Source organism: Panthera leo, chromosome B4, assembly GCF_018350215.1.
Source record: "Panthera leo isolate Ple1 chromosome B4, P.leo_Ple1_pat1.1, whole genome shotgun sequence".
NCBI classification, from domain to species: domain Eukaryota; kingdom Metazoa; phylum Chordata; class Mammalia; order Carnivora; family Felidae; genus Panthera; species Panthera leo.
In genome coordinates, this window is record NC_056685.1 from 6733191 (window position 1) to 6754522 (window position 21332).

Genomic DNA, 21332 nt, shown 5'->3' on the forward strand with positions numbered 1-21332 from the left:
AAATGACGCCTGTCAAGTTCCTGGCGTGGAATGGGGATCGATAACTAGCAGAGGGCACTCAAATCTGTAAGAAGCTCTGGAAGAAAACGATCAGGCGGGAGAGGAGACTAAGCTGTTGGTGGAATTAAAGTTACCTGGAAGTTTCAGTGATGTCTGTTGTACCTCCTGTTCACTTTCACGAACACTGGAGCAGGCTTGATTGCCCAGAAAAGCCTAGATGCCCTCTGCATAGACGTGGGGTCTTGCTCTCCCTCGTGCATGTGGGGACTTACGTCGGGGGTGTTAAACTTTCAGGAGCAGGGCTCTTGACATGGAAAACTTCAAAACCGAAGTAAACGTCCTCCCCGGAGCGAAGGTGCAGTTCGAACTTCATTACCAGGAAGTCAAGTGGAGGAAGCTGGGATCCTATGAGCACAGACTCCATCTGCAGCCCGGACGACTGGCCAAACACTTGGAGGTGAGCCAAGATTTGCAGGGCGTGCGGTGACGCCTTCCCCTGAAGGCTCCTACCCCCCGGCCTGTGCTTTTCTCCCGGTCATCACCCTTTGGGGATGCTGGATGCATTTGACTCAGCAAGACAGTGAGGGGCACTGATCAGCATATGGGTTTGGAGTCCACCCATAAGGAGGGCACTTCCTTATGGATTTCAATGCCAGCTCAGCTCCTTATTAGTTGTGTTCATTTCCTGGGGTGGCCCTAACAAATGACCACAGCTGGGCGGCTTGAAACAACAGGAATTTATTTTCAGGACACAAATCTGAACTCAAGGTGTTAGCAGGGCCTTCCTACTAACGGCTTGGGGGGAGAATCCTGGCTTCTCTCGGCGTGCGGCAGCCACTGGCACTCCTTGACTTGCGGCCTCCTAGCCACACCGCTCCGATCTCTGCCTTGGTGGCCACACCATGTGCTCCCCTACGTGTCTCACATTGTCCTCTGCCTTCTTCTTATAAGAAAACTTGTCCTTGGATTTAGAGTCCACTGAGTAGTACAGGAGGATCTCGTCTCGAGATCCTTACCTTAACTTCATCTGTGAAGATGCTCTTTCCAAAGGAGGTAGCGTTCACAGTTTCCAGACGTGTAGACATGGCTTCGGGGGTCTTTGTGGGGGGAGTGCCATTCAGTCATTACGCTGGCCTGCTAACGCGGGACTCGTTATCTTGAGCGTCCGTTTTTTCATCTGCAGGAAGGGTACGATAACATATTTTCCGTGTAATTTATGGCAATGGGTGGCAAATGATAAGGACTCAGTGAAGCTAGTTCTCTTCCTCTGCCCGCCCCCCACTTCCTTACCAATATGAGCTCACCATTGCTGACTTGACTTCACCTGTTGCCCTCCGAACCGAGACAACCCTTTAGGGAGTTTGAAGCTTTGTGACATCACACGAACATTTTGTGTAGGAGGCAGAGCAGAGCCAGAAGCAGCCCAGGAGAGCATCCAATCCAATCTGCCTCTGCATTTGACAGATAGGCTGTGAATGGCCCTCAGACCGAGAAGACTCCAGGGGATGATCTGATCCTGGTGAAATTTGTATCCTGATTTGGAAAGTTGCGTAACTGACCAACAGAACACACTTTCTTCTCGTGACCGGTGTGTGGCATCAGCCTGCTCTCGATGCCACTCAGTTCTTTTAAGTGTCCCTTCTGGCACATACCGTGCCTTTGTGAAAGATAGGATAAGATGCCCTTCCTCCTGGCAAAGGCCGCCTCGTGTCAGGACACGTGACTTGGCAAGTGGGTTATGGGCCACCTCCCAGCATCCTTGATGGTCCTGGCTGGCAGCTCTGCACAACTCAACAATGTGACCCTGGTTATTTTCCTAGGAGTGATGAAGAATGTAGGCCTGTCCCCCCCATTCTCTTGCTCAATGCTTGAATCCCATGGTAAATAGATACGATCAGCATCTTGCCTATAGCGATGCAAATACCGAGGTGGTTAATAATATTAATTAGTAACTGAGTTAATGGTAGGAGAAGGCATATTCTACGTGATTGACTCCTCCCCACAAATCATATGTGTGAAGCACCTGCCACTCATAACGAACAGGGACTTTTTTTTTTAAGTTTATTTATTCTGAGGTGGTGAGGGGCAGAGAGAGAGAGGGGAACAGGATCCTAAGCAGGCTCTGTGCTCCGCACAGATGTGGGGCTTGAACTCACAAACTGTGAGATCATGACCTGGGCGGAAATCGAGAGCCGGACACTTAACCGACTGAGCTACCCAGGCACTCCTCCTCCCCACAAATTACAAAGTAGGTCTCATTAGCCCTGACTTGCAGATTTATATAAATAACTTGCCTAAGGAACCAGACCTAAGAAACCATTAAGATCTGGAACTATGTCTGACTGCATCCCAGACTACATTCTATGCTACCAATGCAAGAATTTGAGTTTGAGTCCATGAAGATAATGATTCTTAACACACATACCGAGTAGCACATAAATCTTTCTTGTATTTCTGAAATGTTTGTTCATCCTTAAACTTCCCACGCTGTCAGGAATTCCTTGGTTTTAAAACAAGACAGGTGGAGTCTTAGAATATTAGCAAGGGCGTTAGACACGGTGGCAAGTTTTCCGGGTTCTGGTCCAGAGTTGGCACTCTGGCCAAACCTGCTTCCCGGCCTTCAGTTTCTCATCTGGGAAATAAGAGGTTGGACTAGATGGTTTTTAAGGTACTTTCCAGCCCAAATAGTCTATGAAATATTTCAGTTTCTAAAGAGACTTGATTTCATCCAAAGATAAATGAAGGAGAAATCATAAAGTTAGACCTTCTCCCTGTGCTTATTCCAGAAGAGGTTTCTAATCACCATCAGAAGGACTGGAAATACAGGAATTGCGGGGAACACATCTCTTTTTAACCCCCACCCCAACCCCCCAGCTGTATGTATCAAATCTTGGGAAAATGTTTTATTCCAACTCCTGTGTTCCTTGCCGAAAAGTCAACAAATATGGCAAGTGACTCACTCTACACTTGTTCACAGGTAGAATCTTATGGGAGGATGAAAGCAGTAGCCCCAGTTCTCTGTCAATTTCTGACTTTTCTCCCTGACCTTCAAGAGCTGCTTAATCAACTGCCAGCAATGAGTGGGTCAGACTGTCCTGGGGTGACTGACTTACCCGATTCCGTGTAGATTTAATCCTTACCAACATGGAGAATCTGGAGCTAATGGGAATTGTGGAGGCAAATTAAGTTCCCATCTTGTAACTACCAAGAAAGAAAATGTTGGCTCTGCTTAGACAAGTGTCCATGACTTTATGAAAGCAGATTTGAAAAAATCAGCGGGAATTTTGACATGATTCCAAAGGCAGGTACTTCCAAAGGGGAGATAGCTCATCACTGTTGCAAAGGATCCTAAATGAGGAAGAGGCAGTAAGGAAACCAATGTGCACATGACTGTATCTGACGACCTCACGCGAAAGCAGGCGTGTGCAAAAGAAGGGACATCTCGTGGAAAACATTGTGGCATTGTGGCATGGGGCTGATGGATAGTTTGGCGATATCTACCGGAAAGACAGAGCAGGAGCTATTGGAGGATAGGAAGCGGTGTACAAAGTATTAGGGGCTTGGGCCCTGGGTTTGGAGCCTGCCTCAGCCACTTATGAACTGGGTCACTCTGAATGAGCAATAACAAATAAAACGATAATAGACAGTAACATTATCGATAAGAGTTAAATGAGTTCATACATGTGAAGTGCTTAGCGGACCATGTAGGGTCTATAGAGAGGAAGCCAGGATTATGGTTTTTCCAAAGATCACCCAAGGGGATGTCCTATTTAGCTCTGCCCAAAGCAGGTAGATAGAAAAGACATGAAAAAGCCCAGGAGAGAGCCACAGAGTAACTGCAGAATCCTTTAGAAATGGCTTTCCTTTTTTTCCCCCCTTTAACAGCATGAAGACTCTTAGAAACAACAGCCCCCCAAAACTGGAATAGGATAGAAACGGGGCATTAAGCCCGGAGGAATGAAGTACTAGAAAGGAAGAACTGAGTTGCCCATCACATGAGATGAGTCATATCCCACAGAAGTTAAGGACCATGAGGAAGTGATCATGGAACCAGGCTGGGTTGTCTCTGGGAAAACTTACAGCAGAGGATGTAGTAATTGTAGTTTTTGCTCAAAAAGCCTTGAGGCTTAGAATAATTTGCTTTCCCTTCTCCAGGTAGACGTGTGGATTATCGAACCCCAGGGAATAAAATTTCTTCATGTTCCTGACACATTTGATGGTCATTTTGATGGTGTTCCAGTGCTATCTAAAGGACAGCAGAAGGTATCACGAGTATTGCCCATTGCAAAGGGTCTAAGTGGCTACTAGCTCATGAGTTCTCTTCCTTCCCTGTGCTCTGGGGAACAGAAAAGAGTTCAGGTGTTGAGCTCTGTGAAGGAACAGGCACCTCTGAGCAAAATCGAGGGTCTTCCCCAGGGTCTGCAGAACACAACTCCCAACTGTCTCATTGCGTTTTGACCACTGACTTTCCCTTTGGGGGCCCCATTTCCCTCAAGTCATCTGCTTGACCAGTAGCCAAAAGACAGCTTCCACATAAATGGTCTCAGTCATAGCAAGATATCCTCCACTTAATTCTCTTTACTTCAAGACCAATAATAACCAATAGTGGAGGAGGCCAGTTCCTCTAAGAACCTTTCACAAACTCATTCTCGAAGCTGGTAGCCATCTCTCTGGTGGGGGAAGGGAGGCATTCTTTGGCTATCTTGAAAAGTCCTGAACCGGAAACCGATGTGACAATAAATTTCATATTAAAAAAAAAAAAAAGAAAGAAAGAAAAGTCCTAAACCTTGGGCAACAGCGCCACAGGCTGGCAGATACTCCCTCACGTGCCTGGCACTGTCCCTTGCATTGGAAATGGGACAATCAGTGGTTCCTGGGTAGAGGATGGCCATCAGGCCTTGGGCAGTGCCTCTTTACCTGTGTGCGGCTGTCAGCCCCTCCTCTGGGGAGGGACAGGCGCAGAGGCGGGGCTCTGACATCACCGTTCTTTCCAGGCACATGTTTCCTTCAAGCCCACTGTGGCGCAGCAAAGAAAATGCTTCAATTGCTCTGAGACCGCGGTAGATGGAGAGCTGGTGGTGATGTATGACGTGAACAGAGAAGAGAAAGCCGGTGAACTTGAGGTGGGTAAAAACAGTCTAGGAGAAGCACCATGCTGAGGCCAAACAACTGTTCCTTGTTGAACAGACGCCCTGGCTTCCGGGTGGCCCCTAGCGGTCAAGGCAAGTGTCGAGTTGCAGAGAATGGACCACAGTCATGTGTCTCTAAGTGTTACTAAGCATTATCTTTTCATAGGAAGACAACTAAACAGAGGGTCATTGGGTTTCATGTCCTTGTCCCAGAAAGGTTCTTCTAGGCCTTCTATGAAGTACAGTAGAAAACCACAGAATGGGAGTTTTGGATAACCTTCGAAGGCCCTTTGTAATTAAACTGTCAAAGAAAGCAGGGAGGTTGTGGGGCTGGGTGGATGGAACAACCAAGAGAAAGATCTGGGCTAATGGTGAGTTCCAGGGCCAATGTTCCTTGTGAGATTTCTAAAGTTTCCTTTCCCCTTTTGCCATGTCCTAGGTGTATGTCTGTATTTCCCTTGTGCTCAGGTAAGAGCCCCGTAGAGGGTATCCAAGAGCCTGTGCTCTCCAGGACAGGGAGGTCGAGAAGCATCCACAGTTAGCCATTGTACTGTCTTGGTAGAAGCAACCAAAGGGCAGTGGAAAGAGAACTTGGGGAGGCAGGCGTCAGAGCCTGCAGTAGAAGACAAAGACGATGATCAGGAAGGTAGCTGGAGAGGCCTTCTGATACCTTCAAGAACAATCCGAATCTAGCACCCTTGAGTGCTCGTAAAGGTCCTTCGTGATCTGTCCTGCTGATTCTCCACCCCAATTCCTTGAATTCTTAAATTCTATAGCCCTCGTGGTCCTGGACCGCTCGCAGACCCCCTAGGGTGTTATGTTTTCCTCACCCTTGTCTAGAACTTCCTCCCTACTCCTACCTGTACCCCCAAACCCTGCCCAACTCCCACACTGGCGGACCAACTCCAAACTCATCCTCAAGACCAGTGTAGATGTCAGCTCGGGAAAGACTCCCCCATCTGAGTCAGATCACATCCGCTGGGCATTCTCTGAGCCCTTTATTTTCCTCATCCTAGCACGTAGCACTCTATGTTACTGCCTCTTTACTTGTCTGCATCCTCGGCTGGCCTGTGGGCCCTGTGAGGGCAGAGCCTGTCTGCCTGCTTTACTGCTGGCTAGCAGAATGCCTGGAACACAGGCTTTCCATGAAGACTGGGTGTGCGGAGGGAGTGGAGGGAAATGCCCTGGGAGTTAAAGTACCCAGAAGGCTTGGGCCCGCATGGGAAAGGAGTGAGGGAGAGAAGGAAGGAGAAGGGAGAGACCTGGGTAGACACCAAGCCTCTGTTCTCTCCTTTACGACCAGCCTGCTTCCACACCTCTCCTCTCTTAGCCCCTGGGCCCCGTCTTCCTACACCCTAACCACCGTGTTCTGTTTTCCAGGTGTTCAATGGATATTTTGTCCACTTTTTCGCTCCTAACAACCTGGACCCAATTCCCAAAAACATCCTCTTTGTCATTGATGTTAGCGGCTCGATGTGGGGCATAAAAATGAAACAAGTGAGTATCCCCTTGTTGGCAGTGGTACATGGGGCTCCCCGCCTTCCTTGGTCCCCTCCGAACACGGCAGCCATTCAATGCACCTGTCCCATCGGACCTTGTCTTGGTCCCCTCGGGCCACTGTGACAAAACACCACAGACGCCGGTGGCTTGTAAACAACACATGTATCTCACAACTCACCGTTGGGAACATTTTCATCTCGGTTCCTTCTCGCACTGAGCACTCCTGTGCTTCCGTCTTGCTCTTCTGCATAACGTTTTACTTCAGCACCTGCCCATTATTCATGGGTCGTTATAGGCACATCTTTTCTAATCACACTGCAGTTCCTTGAGGGGGGCCATCCTGCCTTACGTCTCCCAGGCTGCAGTTCAATATGAGCTAGTCCAGCGTTAAATGGTATACATGAGGTTCTATAGAACAAAAGAGGAAATTTGTTTAATGTTTATTTTTGAGACAGAGAGAGAGAGAGAGAGCAAGCAGGGAGGGGCAGAAAGAGAGGGGGACACAGAATCCGAAGCAGGCTCCAGGCTCTGAGCTGTCAGCACAGAGCCCGACACGGGGCTCGAACCCACGGACTGTGAGATCATGACCTGAGAAGTCAGACACTTAACCAACTGAACCACCCAGGCGCCCCTTCTTTTTGTTATTTTTAAAAATTTTTTTAATGTTCATTTATTTTTGAGACAGAGAGAGACAGAGAATGAACAGGGGAGAGTAGTAGAGACAGGGAGACACAAAATCCAAAGCAGGCTCCAGGCTCTGAGCTGTCAGAGCAGAGCCCGACACGGGGTTCGAACCCATGAACCGTGAGATCTTGACCTGAGCCAAAGTCGGAGGCTCAACTGACTGAACCACCCAGGCACCCCACTTTTTGTTATTTTAAAGAGGAGTGTAGGGGCGCCTGGGTGGCTCAGTCCTTTGAGCCTCTGACTTTGGCTCAGGTCAAGATCTCACGGTTTGTGAATTCAAACCCCGTGTCGGGGGTTTGCCTGCTCACACTCTGTCTCTCTCTCTTCTCTCTCTGTCTTTCTCAAAAATAAACATTAAAAAAAAATTAAAGAGAAGCGTATTAGGAATCAAGACTGCCACTTGCAGGGGATTAAAATTTTAAATAGGTTTGTCACTGAAACAGCTGCCTGCATTGAGAAGAGCTTGCGGAAACCCTTCAAAGGTGTGGGGAGAGGCACGCAGCTCTCGGGGGGCAGACGGCTGTAGGTGGTGAGGCCAGCCAGGGCAACAGCTCTGAGTCAGAAGTGTCCCAAGTGTCCAAAGAACAGAGAGCAGCCCGGCAGAGAGGAGCAGGGAGAGGGCAAGGGAGACGAGCTTCGAGAAGGGAGGGGCAGGACAGGTCGCTTGAAGCCCGTTAGGTCACCCTGAGAACCTTGGCTCTATCTTTGAGAGAAATGGAGAGTTACTGGGGGTTAAGATGAAGGAAAGGCCCCATCTGACATGTTTACAGCATATCCCTGGCCACTATGTTGACAACAGACTGGTGTGGAGGTGGGGGTGGAAACAGGGAGGCCAGAAAAGCAGCCATTGCTATAACCCAGGCAAGAGATGATGGCAAGAGGCCACTGGAATCTGGAATCTGTCTGGAAGGTGGAATACACAGAATTTTCTAAGCTGGGAGGTGTGAGAAGAAAAGAGGACTCCAAGATGCTCCGAGCTCTTAGCCTGAGCAGTCGGAAGGAAGGATGCAGGTCGCCATTGGTGAGTGGGAGAAGACAGGCAGAGCGAGACTTCGTGGGGGGACGCCGGGGGTTCAGTTTTGGACGTGTGAAGTTTGAGACGCCTGTTAAGCATCCGAGCAGACGTGTCCATGATGCTATTGGCTATGCAGGTCTGGGTTTCAAACATGAGAAATTGACTGGGGCGCCTGGGTGGCTCAGTTGGTTAAGCATCTGACTTCAGCTTAGGTCATGATCTCACAGTTTGTGAGTTCAAGCCCCGCATTGGGCTCTGTGCTGACAGCTCAGAGCCTGGAGCCTGCTTTGGATTCTGTGTCTCCCTTTCTCTCTGTTCCCCACCCCCCCCCTCTCTCAAAAATAGAATAAACATTAAAAAAATTTATTTTGAAAAACATGAAAGATCGAGATGTACAATCAGGACTTACTAGTATGTGCAAGGTATTTGCAGCAATGGGACTGGCTGAGAAGTAAGTGTAGATGGAGAAGAAACCCGAGAGCGAACCCTAGGATATTCCCATAGCTAGAATTTGGGGAGAGGAGGAGGAACCGGCAAAGAAGATTAAGGAAAGGCAACCAATGAGAGGAAGAGAAAACCAAGAGAGTCTGAGGTTCTGGAAGATAATGAGGAAGTCAGAGGAAGGAAGATGGGTGTGATCATTTGGTTCAAATGACGCTCGTAGATTGAATCTCATGAAAAGGGCGAATAGTCCATTGGATTTGGCAACCTGAAAGTCACTGTGATCTTGATGAGGGCAATTTTGTTGTTGTTGTTTATTTATTTGTTTTGAGAGAAGTAGAGAGGGCGAGCGGGGGAGGGGCGGAGAGAGAGGGAGAGAGAGAACTGTAAGTAGGCTCCGTGCTGTCGGTTCAGAGCGCGGCGCAGGGCTCAGACTCATGAACCGTGAGATCAGGACCTGGGCGGAAACCGAGAGTCAGACGCTCAACTGATGGACCCACCCAGGCGCCCCTTGATGGGGGCACTATTAATGGAGTGGTAAAGGTGAGAATCTGAATGGAGTGGGTTTGCAAGAGGATAGGAAGAGAAGATTTGGAAGTGGTAACTGAAGAGAGAGGGTGAGTGGCTGGGCTTGGAAGATACATTTGATTTCCAGGCACTCCTAAGAGGGCACCTGAACTTTGCGATTCTTAACTAAAAGGGGAGCCTAGTCAACATGGTTGTGCATAACAAAAGAATCCAGTAAAAGTTTAAGCGTCATAAATGCAGACAGTACACGTTGGGGATGAGTGAGAGACAAGTCGGTGTTGACTGGGGTGGATTCAAGAGGTTTTCTGGAAGGATTACAGCTTGAGTTGGTACTTGAAATATGACTAGGATGAATTCTTGGTCTTCCTCCTTTCTTCTTGGGCTTCAAGCTCCTGTGACGAGACCCTTCTCGGTTCTTTTCTGAAACAGACAGTGGAAGCCATGAAGACCATATTGGATGACCTGAGAGCTGAAGATAAGTTCTCCGTAGTTGACTTCAACCACAATGTTCGGACCTGGAGACACGATTTGGTCTCAGCTACTAAATCACAGACTGCAGATGCCAAGAAGTACATTGAAAAAATCCAACCCAGTGGAGGCGAGTGACTTTAACCTAGAGCCCTCTAAGAAGCTTTCATAGGGTTCGAAACTTCATTCACTTGGGACGCATCCTTTCCTATCACAGCGGCCTTTGCCCCGCCCACCACGGCCTGCCTTAAATGTTACACGTATTATTACAGGATGAATACTAAGTCCGTGTGAAGGTACAGGGCATACCCATCCCACACAACTTTGTAACCTTTCCAGTCCTTCTCAGCAGCCTTGTTATGGTCTTAGCCTCAAAGGCAACTGTCCACAGACCAGTGTCCCAGCATGTCAGAAAGGGACGTGTAGGTACCTTCAATTTGGTGCATAACAAAGTGACGGAGGGGTGCTTTGAAAGGACTAATTCATCTTTCTGGGAATAGTTTGCTACCAAGTGAATATTTTACTCCACTGGGGAATCTTGACCAGCCCAGGGAAACTTTGTGTCCCTTGGAAAGTAAGTGAAGGATTTGGGTGCTGACTAAATTACGTAGGAGTAGTCGCAAGACAGACGAGCCTGAACCCGGGATGTGATTGTTTTCGTGCAAGGAAAGAGTACCTAACATAACTGCACCTAATGTTACTCTAACAGGAACAAATATCAATGAAGCCTTGCTGCGGGCCATCTTTATTTTGAATGAAGCCAATAACTTGGGATTGCTGGACCCTGAATCCGTCTCTCTGATCATTTTGGTTTCTGATGGCGACCCCACAGTAGGCAAGTAGCTCGTCAATTTCCTAGTGACAGATATTTCGCTCTTGTTTCTCGGGAACGTGATTGGCTTAAAATGGGAAATCTCACGGCACTTGCCCGAGTTTCTAAACCATTCTAGCGCCATGCTTTCTAAAAGGAGGCTTCTTTTGACCCTGAAGCGTTCACCCTGCTGAAACCCAGTCCCAGGTATTTTCTGGTGATGCTCTTAAAGCTCAGGCTTCACCTGCACAACGTGGGGGCGCTTGAATGTGAATTGGCATAGCATGCTGTCGCATACTTAAGGTGTGTGCGATGAGTCTCTGTCCCCCGAGTCTGCAGCGCGCTTCTGGAGTCTGCAGTAATGTATGTTCTTGTTCTCCACAGTCCGCCAGTTACTCATGGCAACTGGAGAAATTGCTTCTTTCTGATACATCCTGCACATCGACATCTTTTCCACAAAATGGCCCATCATCTCCTGGCTTCTATCATGCGCTGTTGTTATCTCGATCTGCTTTAGTTGTGTCCCTGTGCTGACAAATACAACTAAGGGTGCATGCTAGATTGTGTTGCAGCCTGCCGTGTAGACAAGGCTCGTGCCTGACACAGCTCCATGGAAGGAAGTTGAGTGGCCAGTCAGGACAATGGCAGCCAGAGTCCTAGAAAGACGGAAAGCAACCATTTTACCAATACTGAGACGAGAACGGGAGTCATTACGTAGCATTTGTCGTAGGTTCAGTATTTCCTCCTCCTCAGATCAAATTACTTTTAAAATTCAATCTGAGGGACGCCTGGCCGGCTCGGTCCGTGGAGCATGCAACTCTTGATCTCAGGGTAGTGAGTTCAAGCCCCACGTTGGGTGCAGAGGTTACTTAAAAAACTAAAATCTTCAAAAAAAAAAAAGAAAGAAAGAAAATTCAATTTGAGAATAAAATCATCTGGAAGAAAAGGAAACAGTAAAAAATTAAGTCTGTTCCTCATTTCTGTACCTTAACCATCCAGTTCCTGTCCCTGGAGAAAGCCTTTGGTTACCAGTTTCTTGCATATCTTTCCAGAGATATTTCGTGCATATCTGTATACTACATATACACATATACACACGTATATGTCAATATACATACACACATACATGCACGCGCATATGCAAATACATCCTACATACACCAATGTTTACATTGTTTTTTCCCCTTTAAAAATGTGTCTTTGAGGTCATTCAGTATAAACACATAAAAAGTTGCCTTGCTCTTTCTAATAAACTGCTTAGTATCTCACAGTTTGAATGTATCATCATCTGACTGTATCATCTTCTGATGGACCTCCTTTACTCGTGTACCTTTGTTTTTGCTTTCAATACGTTGCTATTCTATGGTTGCCCACACTTCATTTCCATTTGTGTGAGTGCAGCCGTAAGAAAACTTCCTAGAACTGAGTCGCTGGGTCAAAAGGTTAAGTGCATTTTTAATTTGACAAAAACTTGGGTCTCCCGAGTGGCTTAGTCGGTTAAGCATCTGACTTCAGCTCAGGTCATGATCTCACAGTTTGTAAGTTTGAGCCCTGGGTTGGGCTCTGTGCTGAGAGCTCAGAGCCTGGAGCCTACTTTGAATTCAGTGTCTCCCTCTTCTCCCACTCATGCTCTCTGTCTCTCAAAAAAGGATAAACTTTAAAAAAATACTTAATTTGACAGAAATTTTCTGTCTCCATGATTTTCTTTCAAAACCATTATAACGTGGCCCCCTCATTCTTTCCTTTCTGTCATCATCAACTTTAGGTGAACTGAAATTGTCAAAAATCCAGAAAAACGTGAAGCAGAACATACGAGACAATATCTCCTTGTTCAGTTTGGGGATAGGATTTGATGTTGACTATGATTTTTTGAAGAGACTGTCCAATGAAAACCGTGGGATTGCTCAAAGGATCTATGGAAATCAGGACACTTCTGCCCAACTCAAAGTAACATTTTTTCTCTTTCTTTTGTCCTCCTTCACCCAAAGTCATTCAACTAGCAAGATCTGATGTCTAAAAGAAAACAGCCACATTTAAGCCCAAACTGTCCTTACTTCAGCTTCGTTCAGCCGCAAGAATCGGGAAGTGTTCGATTGCTTCCTCACGCGGCCCACGCTGCACGTATATCTACACGGATAGTGAGGCGGGAGGCAGGAAGGGGCCGGGCACACACTTCCCGACTTCCTGAGCAGTTCTCCCAGGGCATTATCAATGCTTCTGGGCTCTCCAGTCCTGTTAAACAACTGTCCTTGTCTTCATGGCCATTGTTTCCCCTTTAAAGTACGTTGGCATCTCGGTGTCGACTTTTTGTGATGCAACACAGATCAAACTACAGCCTGGAGGTTTCCTTAGATGTAAAGGAGATAAGTTACTTGTTTATCTCGCCTAAATGGACAAGAAAAGAGATGTCTTTACCCCACCCTCTGTCAGTACCAGGTACCATGTGGCAATGGCAGGCACCATATTTAAAGTTGGGGACAGGAGGGGCGCCTGGGTGGCTCAGTCTGTTAAGCGTCTGACTTTGGCTCAGGTTCTGATCTTATGGTTCACGAGTTCGAGCCCCACATCAGGCTCTGCGCTGTCAGCTCAGAGCCTGGAGCCCATGTCCGATTCTGTGTCTCCCTCTCTCTCTGCCCCTTCCCTGCTTGTACTCTGTCTCTCAAAAATAAATAGATGTTAAAAAAAATTTTTGTTTTAATTGAAAGTTGGGGACAGGAAAGGCATAAGGGGCAATTTGGGAATATCAACCCAGCTGACTTTTCTTATTATAAGTATTTATGAGCTTTTTATCCTGGTTATAAAAGGGGGAAAAATGCTGGGCTGTTAAGTCAAGGGTAATGGTCTTAACAATTTTTTACTTTCTCCATATCAATTCATCTGATAATTGTGAGTTTTCCTTGTCCTGTGGCTTTCCACAGGAATCCTGTGAGAGTAAATTAAGAGACACCAACTAAGTATTTTGGGGAATCGCAGAGAAAAGTGCTTTAGACCTATGAAGTGGTATGAAAATAACGATTTCTTTGTTCTTCGTGAATTGTAGAAATTCTACAACCAGGTCTCCACCCCATTGCTCCGGAACGTCCAGTTCAACTACCCCCACACGTCAGTTTCGGATGTCACTCAGAACAGTTTCCACAACTATTTCGGAGGCTCAGAGATTGTGGTGGCAGGAAAATTTGACCCTGAAAAAGCCGAGCAGTTACAAAGCATCATAACGGCAACCGCGGTACTTCTGTTTATCTGCTTATTTCTAAAAATACTAATCGGTGCCCTCGATACAGTCCATCTTGTATATTAACAGGCTGGTATTTTGCATTCCAAGAATCTGGAATAAAAGCAATGATAATAACTGCAAGGGAAGGCGTGTGAATATCTATGCCATTGTCCCCAAACCATTCTGCAAGTCCTTACCTTTTCATCCCAAAGCCAATCCCAAACCTTGGATGTATGCACGTACTTCCCGCTTTTGCATTCTTCCGAATTATTCTGCATTCCCCTTGAAGTTACGTCGTGCCCTGATTCATGCACAGTAGGTACGAAAAATGCGGACTGATTAACTATAGCCCCGTCCCCCGGATGTTTTTCAACTGTGTCTTCCATCATCCAGGCTAACACGGAGTTAGTCTTGGAAACTCTGGCCGAAATGGACGACCTGGAGGAATTTCTATCAAAAGACAAACACGCAGATCCCGATTTCACCAAGAAGCTGTGGGCCTATCTGACGATCAACCAACTTCTGGCTGAGCGGTAAGAAGAAAAGTGTGTACGTAACAGGGGTTCGCAGAAGTGAGACGTTTGCCTTGAATGTTTGGAGTGTCATACAAAAAGGATTTGGGACCCGGAAAGGCAGCGAGTTAATTCAGGATTGGCATTGTCAATTTTCACTGCTCTCCGAGCACTTTAGGTAAAGCTGAGTTCACTCTTTTAGTCTTTTGTATTGAGGTATAACATACATAAAGCGTGTGAGGTGCATGAATTTTAAGACTACAGTTTGATAAATTCTTGTGTGTATCACGCACATAATCACCACCCAGATCATTAGAGAACGCTTCTATCCTCAGTGAAGGGTCCCCGTTCTCCTTCCCACCGAACACCCACCCCACCTGCAGTGGATATCACTGTCACCATCAACTAGTTTCCTGTGACGAAATTTCATATTATGGCACAATCTGTATTCGTCCATTTCTGGCTTCTTTCGTCCAACATGATATCTGTGAGATCCATCCGGGTTGCTGGGAGTATCGGTAGCTCATTTGCATTCACTTTTGAAAACCGTTTGTTGCCCAAAGAGAAATTTACGGGGCTCCTGGCTGGCTCAGTCAGAAGAGCATGCGACTCTCGATCTCAGGGTTGTGAGTTCGAGCCCCACGTTGGGTATAGAGATTACAGAAGTAAATGAAGCTTAAAAAAATTATAAAGAGAAACAAAGAGAAATTTATGAGTATCGTATCACATAAGGATGGGGGATGTAATGTTTATGCATTTCATCTCTGCTTCTTAGCTGACCTGCACTTAAACTCTGCAATATAAAAACTACACTTCTTTTATTTTTAATTTTTTTAATGCTTATTTATTTTTGAGAGAGAGAGAGGCGGGGAGAGACACAGAGTCCGAGCAGGGGAGGAGCAGAGAGAGAGGAGACACAGAATCCGAAGCAGGCTCCAGGCTCCGAGCTGTCAGCACAGAGCCTGACATGGGGCTCGAACTCATGAACTGTGAGATCATGACCTGAGCCGAAGTCATATGCTTACCCGACTGAGCCACCCAGGTGCCCATAAAAATGACACTTTTCAGTAATGTTTAGTTCTTTGACCACATGCATCAGAAAGACATGCAGGTGCTGAGTAGGAGAATTATGATTCCTGAGACCAATTCCACATATTAGATCAGATTCCCAGGAAGCTGGAACACAGTCATCTGAATTAGGTTGGGAAGAAATGAAACACAGTTGTATGACTGTATTCGCAGAGAAAATCTGTGATGTCATAGGATTACAAAACAGACATGGGGTTTGAAGTGAGCAAGAAATATCCCTGCCCCTTCCCAGAAGCATCCTGGGTGCATTCACAGCAAAACTACAGATACGCAGCAAATGCTGAAGTGAAACATTGATTTAAAAAACAAAAAACAATAAAAAACAATCCCTGTAAAACAGATCAGCAGTTTGCCAGGGATTGGGGGGGCAGGAAGGATGACCAGACAGAACGCAGGAGATTCTTAGGGCAGTGAAAGTGTTCTGTACGATACTGCATTGGTGAATACATGTCGTTATACGTGCGTCCAAGCCAATAGAATGTCCACCACCAAGAATGCACCGTAATGTAAACCGTGGACTTTGGGCGATGACGATGTGTCCATGTCGGTTCATCAGTTGTAACAAATACGCCGCTCTGGTGGGGGATGTTGATAGTGGGGGACGCTGTGGTCTGCGGGCACAGGGAGAGTATGGGAAGTCTCTTTACTTCGCCTTGATTTTGTTGTGAACCCCAAACTGCTCTGAAAAATAAAGTCTACTAAGAAAAAAGCAAGTCCTTAGGACGGCATGGCTAAATACGATACTAGCTTCATGGAGCCAGTTAGTCCTATTTGACCTTGTGGTCCGAGGGTCCTGGTCGAGCCCAGAAGTGGGGGAGGGTCAGGGCGGGCAGGGGGTGGGGGGGTGGAATCTTAACTCAGCCTTCATGTTCTCAAATGGGGCTATTTCCTAAATACAGAAGCCTGGCTCCCACAGCCGCTGCCAAAAGGAAAATCACAAAAACAATCCTGCAGATGTCTCTGGAACATCACATGGTGACCCCGCTCACCGCCATGGTGATTGAGAACGAGGCAGGGGATGAGCGTATGCTGGCGGACTCCCCCCCGCAAGATCATTCCTGCTGCTCAGGTCGGTGTTGCCCTCGGTGGGGGTGGACAAACGGGACGGGCCGGCTTCCTCACCCCGAATCGGGCTTCTCCGGCCTCTGCCCATCTCCCCCTGCGGCCCACCTCTGGCTCCCAGGCCTGTGTCGCCGTGTGTCCGAGCTCTTCTGTCCGTTTCCTTGGGGATAGCTTATCGCTTTGGCCCTCGAATATTTTTGTTCCCTTAGCTCCCAGAGGAACGTTGAAGACCCCCGTGCCCCTGCACGCACGGTTTAAATGAACACGGCGCCGTTTTCCGCCGTGCTTAAATGGTTGCAGTGAGTTTAATTTGGGGCACACTGTAAATATCGGACTTGTCAAATAAAACTGTTGCATCACAGTTGTAGGTATTTCCAGTGAATTGCAATAACTAACTTGGTGCTCTCCATCATCCATTAAAAACATACATGAACGGGGCGCCTGGGTGGCTCAGTCGGTTAAGCATCCGACTCGTGATTTCGGCCCAGGTCATGATCTCATGGTTCAGGAGTTCGAGCCCTGCGTCGGTCTCCGTGCTGACAGCAAGGAGCCTGCTTGGGCTTCTCTCTCTCTCTCTCTCTCTCTCTCTCACACACACACACACACACACACACACAAATCAATCAATAAATAATACATGAACAAATTCTATTTTAATTATTGGGAAGTCCACATTGTTCTTTTTTTCTACTTGAACTTGTATTTCCATTCTACGTTCCTGGTAGAATTACGTCTCAGTGTAACATATTGTTATGCCAGAAAGTTTTTACGGATCCTTCTGCTCTGCTGCGAGAAAAAGTGTTTACAGACTCAGATTTTTTTCAATTGCTCGTGAAATGATAAGATTCTGAGTGTTCACAGTTTTCTTCTAGATTGAGCTTTATGACAGCTACTACAAGTAGAAAACTGGTCAAGACAATATGCCTATATTATGAAGTTTGATATCCATTAGTCAAATTTTATTAGAAATCATCTCCTCATGAGGAAAAAAACATGTGGCTGTTTTTTCAAGTATCTATGGATAAACACTATTAATAGATTGAAAGAGGTCAGATTCAGAGTCGGTTCAACTTTAAAAAAATTTTTTGGGAGTGCCTGGCTAGCTCAGTCGGTGGAGCATGGGACTCTTGGTTTTTGGGGTTGTGAGGCTGAGCCCCATGTTGAGTGTAGAGATTACTTAAAAATGAAGTCTTTAAAAAGCATTTGTATAGGCCTAAGTCCTGATAAGTCTTATGGACATAGGTAAGTAGATAGCAATGGAATGAACTTGGTCACAGCGATTGTCACACCAGCTTTATCACAGTGGTCCAGAGTTCAAGGAACGCTTACTTCTTTTTGTTTTTTAAGTTTATGTATTTAATTTGAAAGAGAGAGAGAGCAAGAGTTGGGGAGGGGCAGAGAGAGAGAATCCCAAGTGGCCTCCGTGCTATCCGCGCAGAGCCCGACGTGGGGCTCGAACTCACGAACTGTGAGAATGTGACCTGAGCCGAAATCGGGAGTCAGACGCTTAACTGACTGAGCCACCCAGCCGTCCTGGAACTCTTACTTCTGACAACCCCGTTACAAGAGCCTGGGGCCCCACAGCTAAATTTATCTAGGGGGAAGCTCGCCCTAGACACATGGGCATTTGTAAGTGATTCTGTATCACCTAGATAAAATGCTTAGGCGGACTGCCATTTGTCTCTCAAAGACAGGAGGACTGCCTGTGTATCAGAGAGCAAAATGAATTTTTGGTAACCAGTAGGGGAAACTAGTTGGTGGAGAAACCGAATTGTTTAGACTGCTGTTTGGTGAGGAGACAGATCCAGGCCGAGGTCGACTGTCACCCTGAACTTCGCCAGGGGCTGGCCCGGACGTCATCCCCCTGACCTATGCTGAAGACGCGGGGCCCTTCTCCAGACTCTATGGGACAGTTCCCACAGCCCCAGGTTCTGCAGAGAAGCCTATAGCAGGCCCACACGGCATAAAGACAGGAGGAGCTGGAAACGAGAAAATTCTGGGATCAAATTAACGGGAGAAAAGCTTAGCCGAGAATCTCTGGGGTCTACATAAAACAGATTCTTGAAGTCGTAAGGAATCTCTATGGAAAAGTAAGCCCGAGAAACTAATGCATCCGGGTTGTTCTACGCAGGTGCCTTGTATTACGGCAGCAAAGTCGCTCCGAGTTCAGTCCCATCTTGGGTCAACCCTTCCCCAACGCCAGTGATCCCGATGCCTGTGCTGGGGGCTCAGGTCCTCGAGGCAACTCCTCCTCCACATGTGATGAGAGGTAAGAGACGGTCAATCCCGCTTCCACGTCCTGGCTCCCGGTGGGATCCCAGTCCCGTGGAGCATCCTTAACACAGCCAGGCTGTCGACTACATGTGAAACCGTCGTCAAGGGCTAGCCAGAAAACAAATGTTATTATTAAATATTAGAAGCTATACATTTTACGATAAAAAATACTTTAATGGGGGCACCTGGATGGCTCAGTCGGTTAAGCGTCCAACTTTGGCTCAGGTCACGATCTCGCGGTTCACGAGTTCGAGCCCTGCGTGGGGCTCGGAGCCTGGAGCCTGCCTCGGATTCTGGGTCTCCCTCTCTCTCTCTGCTCCTAACCCTCACCCTAACCTAGCTTGCACTCTGTCTCTCTCTCTCTCTCTCAAAAATAAGTGAGCATTTTTTTTTAAAACTTAAAAAAAAAAAAAACCACTTTAATGTTGTTTCCTGCACAGCCACATGCTATTTTGTGGGGTTATCTGTTTGTTTGTTTTCAATAGTGCATTTGAAAAATCCTCGTTTAGCTCAGTCCTAAAAACCCTTTCCACAAATGATTTCCCTGGGAGGTACGGGTGACAGGTGGGATCATCCAAGGGAAGACTGCTTCCTTGTGCGACAGTTCTGGCAGCTTCTTCCTTGTACAGATTGCTGTCTCTCCTCATCGTCAACCTGCCCAGTATCCTTTCCCAACCAGTGAGAGAGAGGCAGGAGCTTCTGGGGGCCAGGGGAGGAGAGTGTCTCCTCTCCCCTTCCTGGTCCGGTATGGCCACCTTTCCTGGAGCGAGATGACAGCCGTCTAGCGATTAGCGGGCCCCGCGTCGAAAGCCTGTGTGAGCTCTTTCCTTTCTTTCTTATTAGAAAGGAGCACATTTCACCATTCAGGGGGAGCGAGCGCGTCCCTCTCCCTGTTGGAAGTATGAGCTTGATTCGGGTTGTTTGAAATTTCAGCAACTCCTGATGTTTCCAGAAGCGTGCAGCTTTTCGGGACTGCCGGGCACGCAGACTTTTCCAGCAAGAACATTTCTGACCATCAGAACCAATTTCTCCAGACTGTATACCCGCCATCCACCAAGCACTGCATTATATAACAGAGAAAACGTAGTGAGGACTTCAAATCGACTTAAAATTTTTTTTAAACGTTTATTCATTTAAAAAAAAATTTTTTTAACGTTTATTTATTTTTGACAGGGAGAGAGACAGAGCTTGAGCAGGGATGGGGCAGGGAGAGAGGGAGACACAGAATCGGAAGCAGGGTCCAGGCTCTGAGCTGTTAGCACAGAGCCCCACGTAGGGCTCGAACCCACGAGCCGGGAGATCATGACCTGAGCCGAAGTCGGACGCTTAACCGACTGAGCCACCCAGGCGCCTCTCAAATCAATTTTTAAAGCGAGCGCAGCTCTCCCCTCTGGCTTGTCTCTAAAATTGTTACTTGTGGGCCAGGAGGGATTTGCTTCTTCAGCCTTCCATGGGTGGCAATGCTTCGTAGAGCGGCCCCTCCGCTCTCCCACCTGAGCGCGTCCAGCGACGGAGCTTAATGAAGGACCCCGCGTTGGACTTCCAGCCAGTGGTGGCAATTTTACAACGCCGTACTCGCGGGCAGGGCATCCACGTGGGGACGGGGCTGGGTGGCTCTCAGAGCGAGGGACAAGGGCACTGACAGGGGCGTGAGCCTCTTCCACTGCTGCTTCGCAAAACAAAGCTTCTGTCGAAACGTGTAGAGGTAAAGCTAACTTAGTTTTCAACGTCCGTTCCAGTTAGAATGCAGGGCTCCCTCTGAGTTCACGGCCTGCCGGATGAGGCAGGAAAGGGGACCGGGTCTGCGGTCAAACTCTGCCCACGGGACCGTGCGCCAGACTCTGAAACCTCTCTGGGTCTCAGTGAGCCCGCCTGTAAAATGGGGATGAGGAAAAAACTACACGGTGGTTACTGTGGACTCGGTCCCTGGTTCCCAGCAGAAGTTCGTAAACCCTAGGTCGTCAGGACTCTGTGAACTCAGTCGTGGGAGTCCTGGGACCAGCCTAAATATGACGCCTCGTGTCTGCCGTCTAGATTCTATCAACTCAGGATGGCGGCTCTGATGCGCGGTCATTACCAGAAGGTCTGATTAGCGGGATTCGTGGGCTTTGGCAAAACCAATCGTTATCTTCAACCAAAGCGATTCCCTTCAGAAGACATTTCAAAACACCGGATTTGTGTAAAGGAAGAGGCTGTCGTGATAAAATGGTTTTTGCTTAATTGAAGAAAGGGAGTCGAGAGCCTTTGTTCTGTGTTTTAATGATGCCCTCGAGTGCCCCGCTCAGCACCAAATCGATTAACCAAGTATTTATTGATCACGGAGCAGGAGCCTGGTGGGGGGTGCAAAGCCATACAAGACTGTATTCGTGTCCTGGATTGGTTTCTCTTCCATTTCATGTCCCAAGTCACACACTTGAGAACGAACGAGCGTATCCGAGCGCGTGGGAGAACGGGCTTGCCCTTTGGTCCTCGCTCTGCCACTTACTGACTCTGTAATGTGACCTCGGGGCAGCTCGCCTGTCCCCTGCAAGGCCACAGGGAAAATCAGTTGAGTTAATGTTTTGCAAAGGACTTTGCGATCACGTCCAGAAAACAGCAACCC

At 47.5% G+C, this 21332-nt stretch overlaps 1 protein-coding gene across 1 annotated transcript in view; it reads left to right on the plus strand.

The window, feature by feature from the left end:
- Positions 1-21332, plus strand: part of ITIH2 (inter-alpha-trypsin inhibitor heavy chain 2) — a 49149-nt gene that overhangs the window by 20823 nt on the left and 6994 nt on the right. Inside the window, 11 exon segments of the mRNA XM_042944820.1 lie at positions 295-457; positions 4156-4263; positions 4995-5123; positions 6510-6626; positions 9730-9898; positions 10478-10603; positions 12345-12526; positions 13620-13805; positions 14187-14326; positions 16294-16463; positions 18588-18725. Coding sequence (XP_042800754.1) covers positions 295-457; positions 4156-4263; positions 4995-5123; positions 6510-6626; positions 9730-9898; positions 10478-10603; positions 12345-12526; positions 13620-13805; positions 14187-14326; positions 16294-16463; positions 18588-18725 — 1628 coding nt within the window.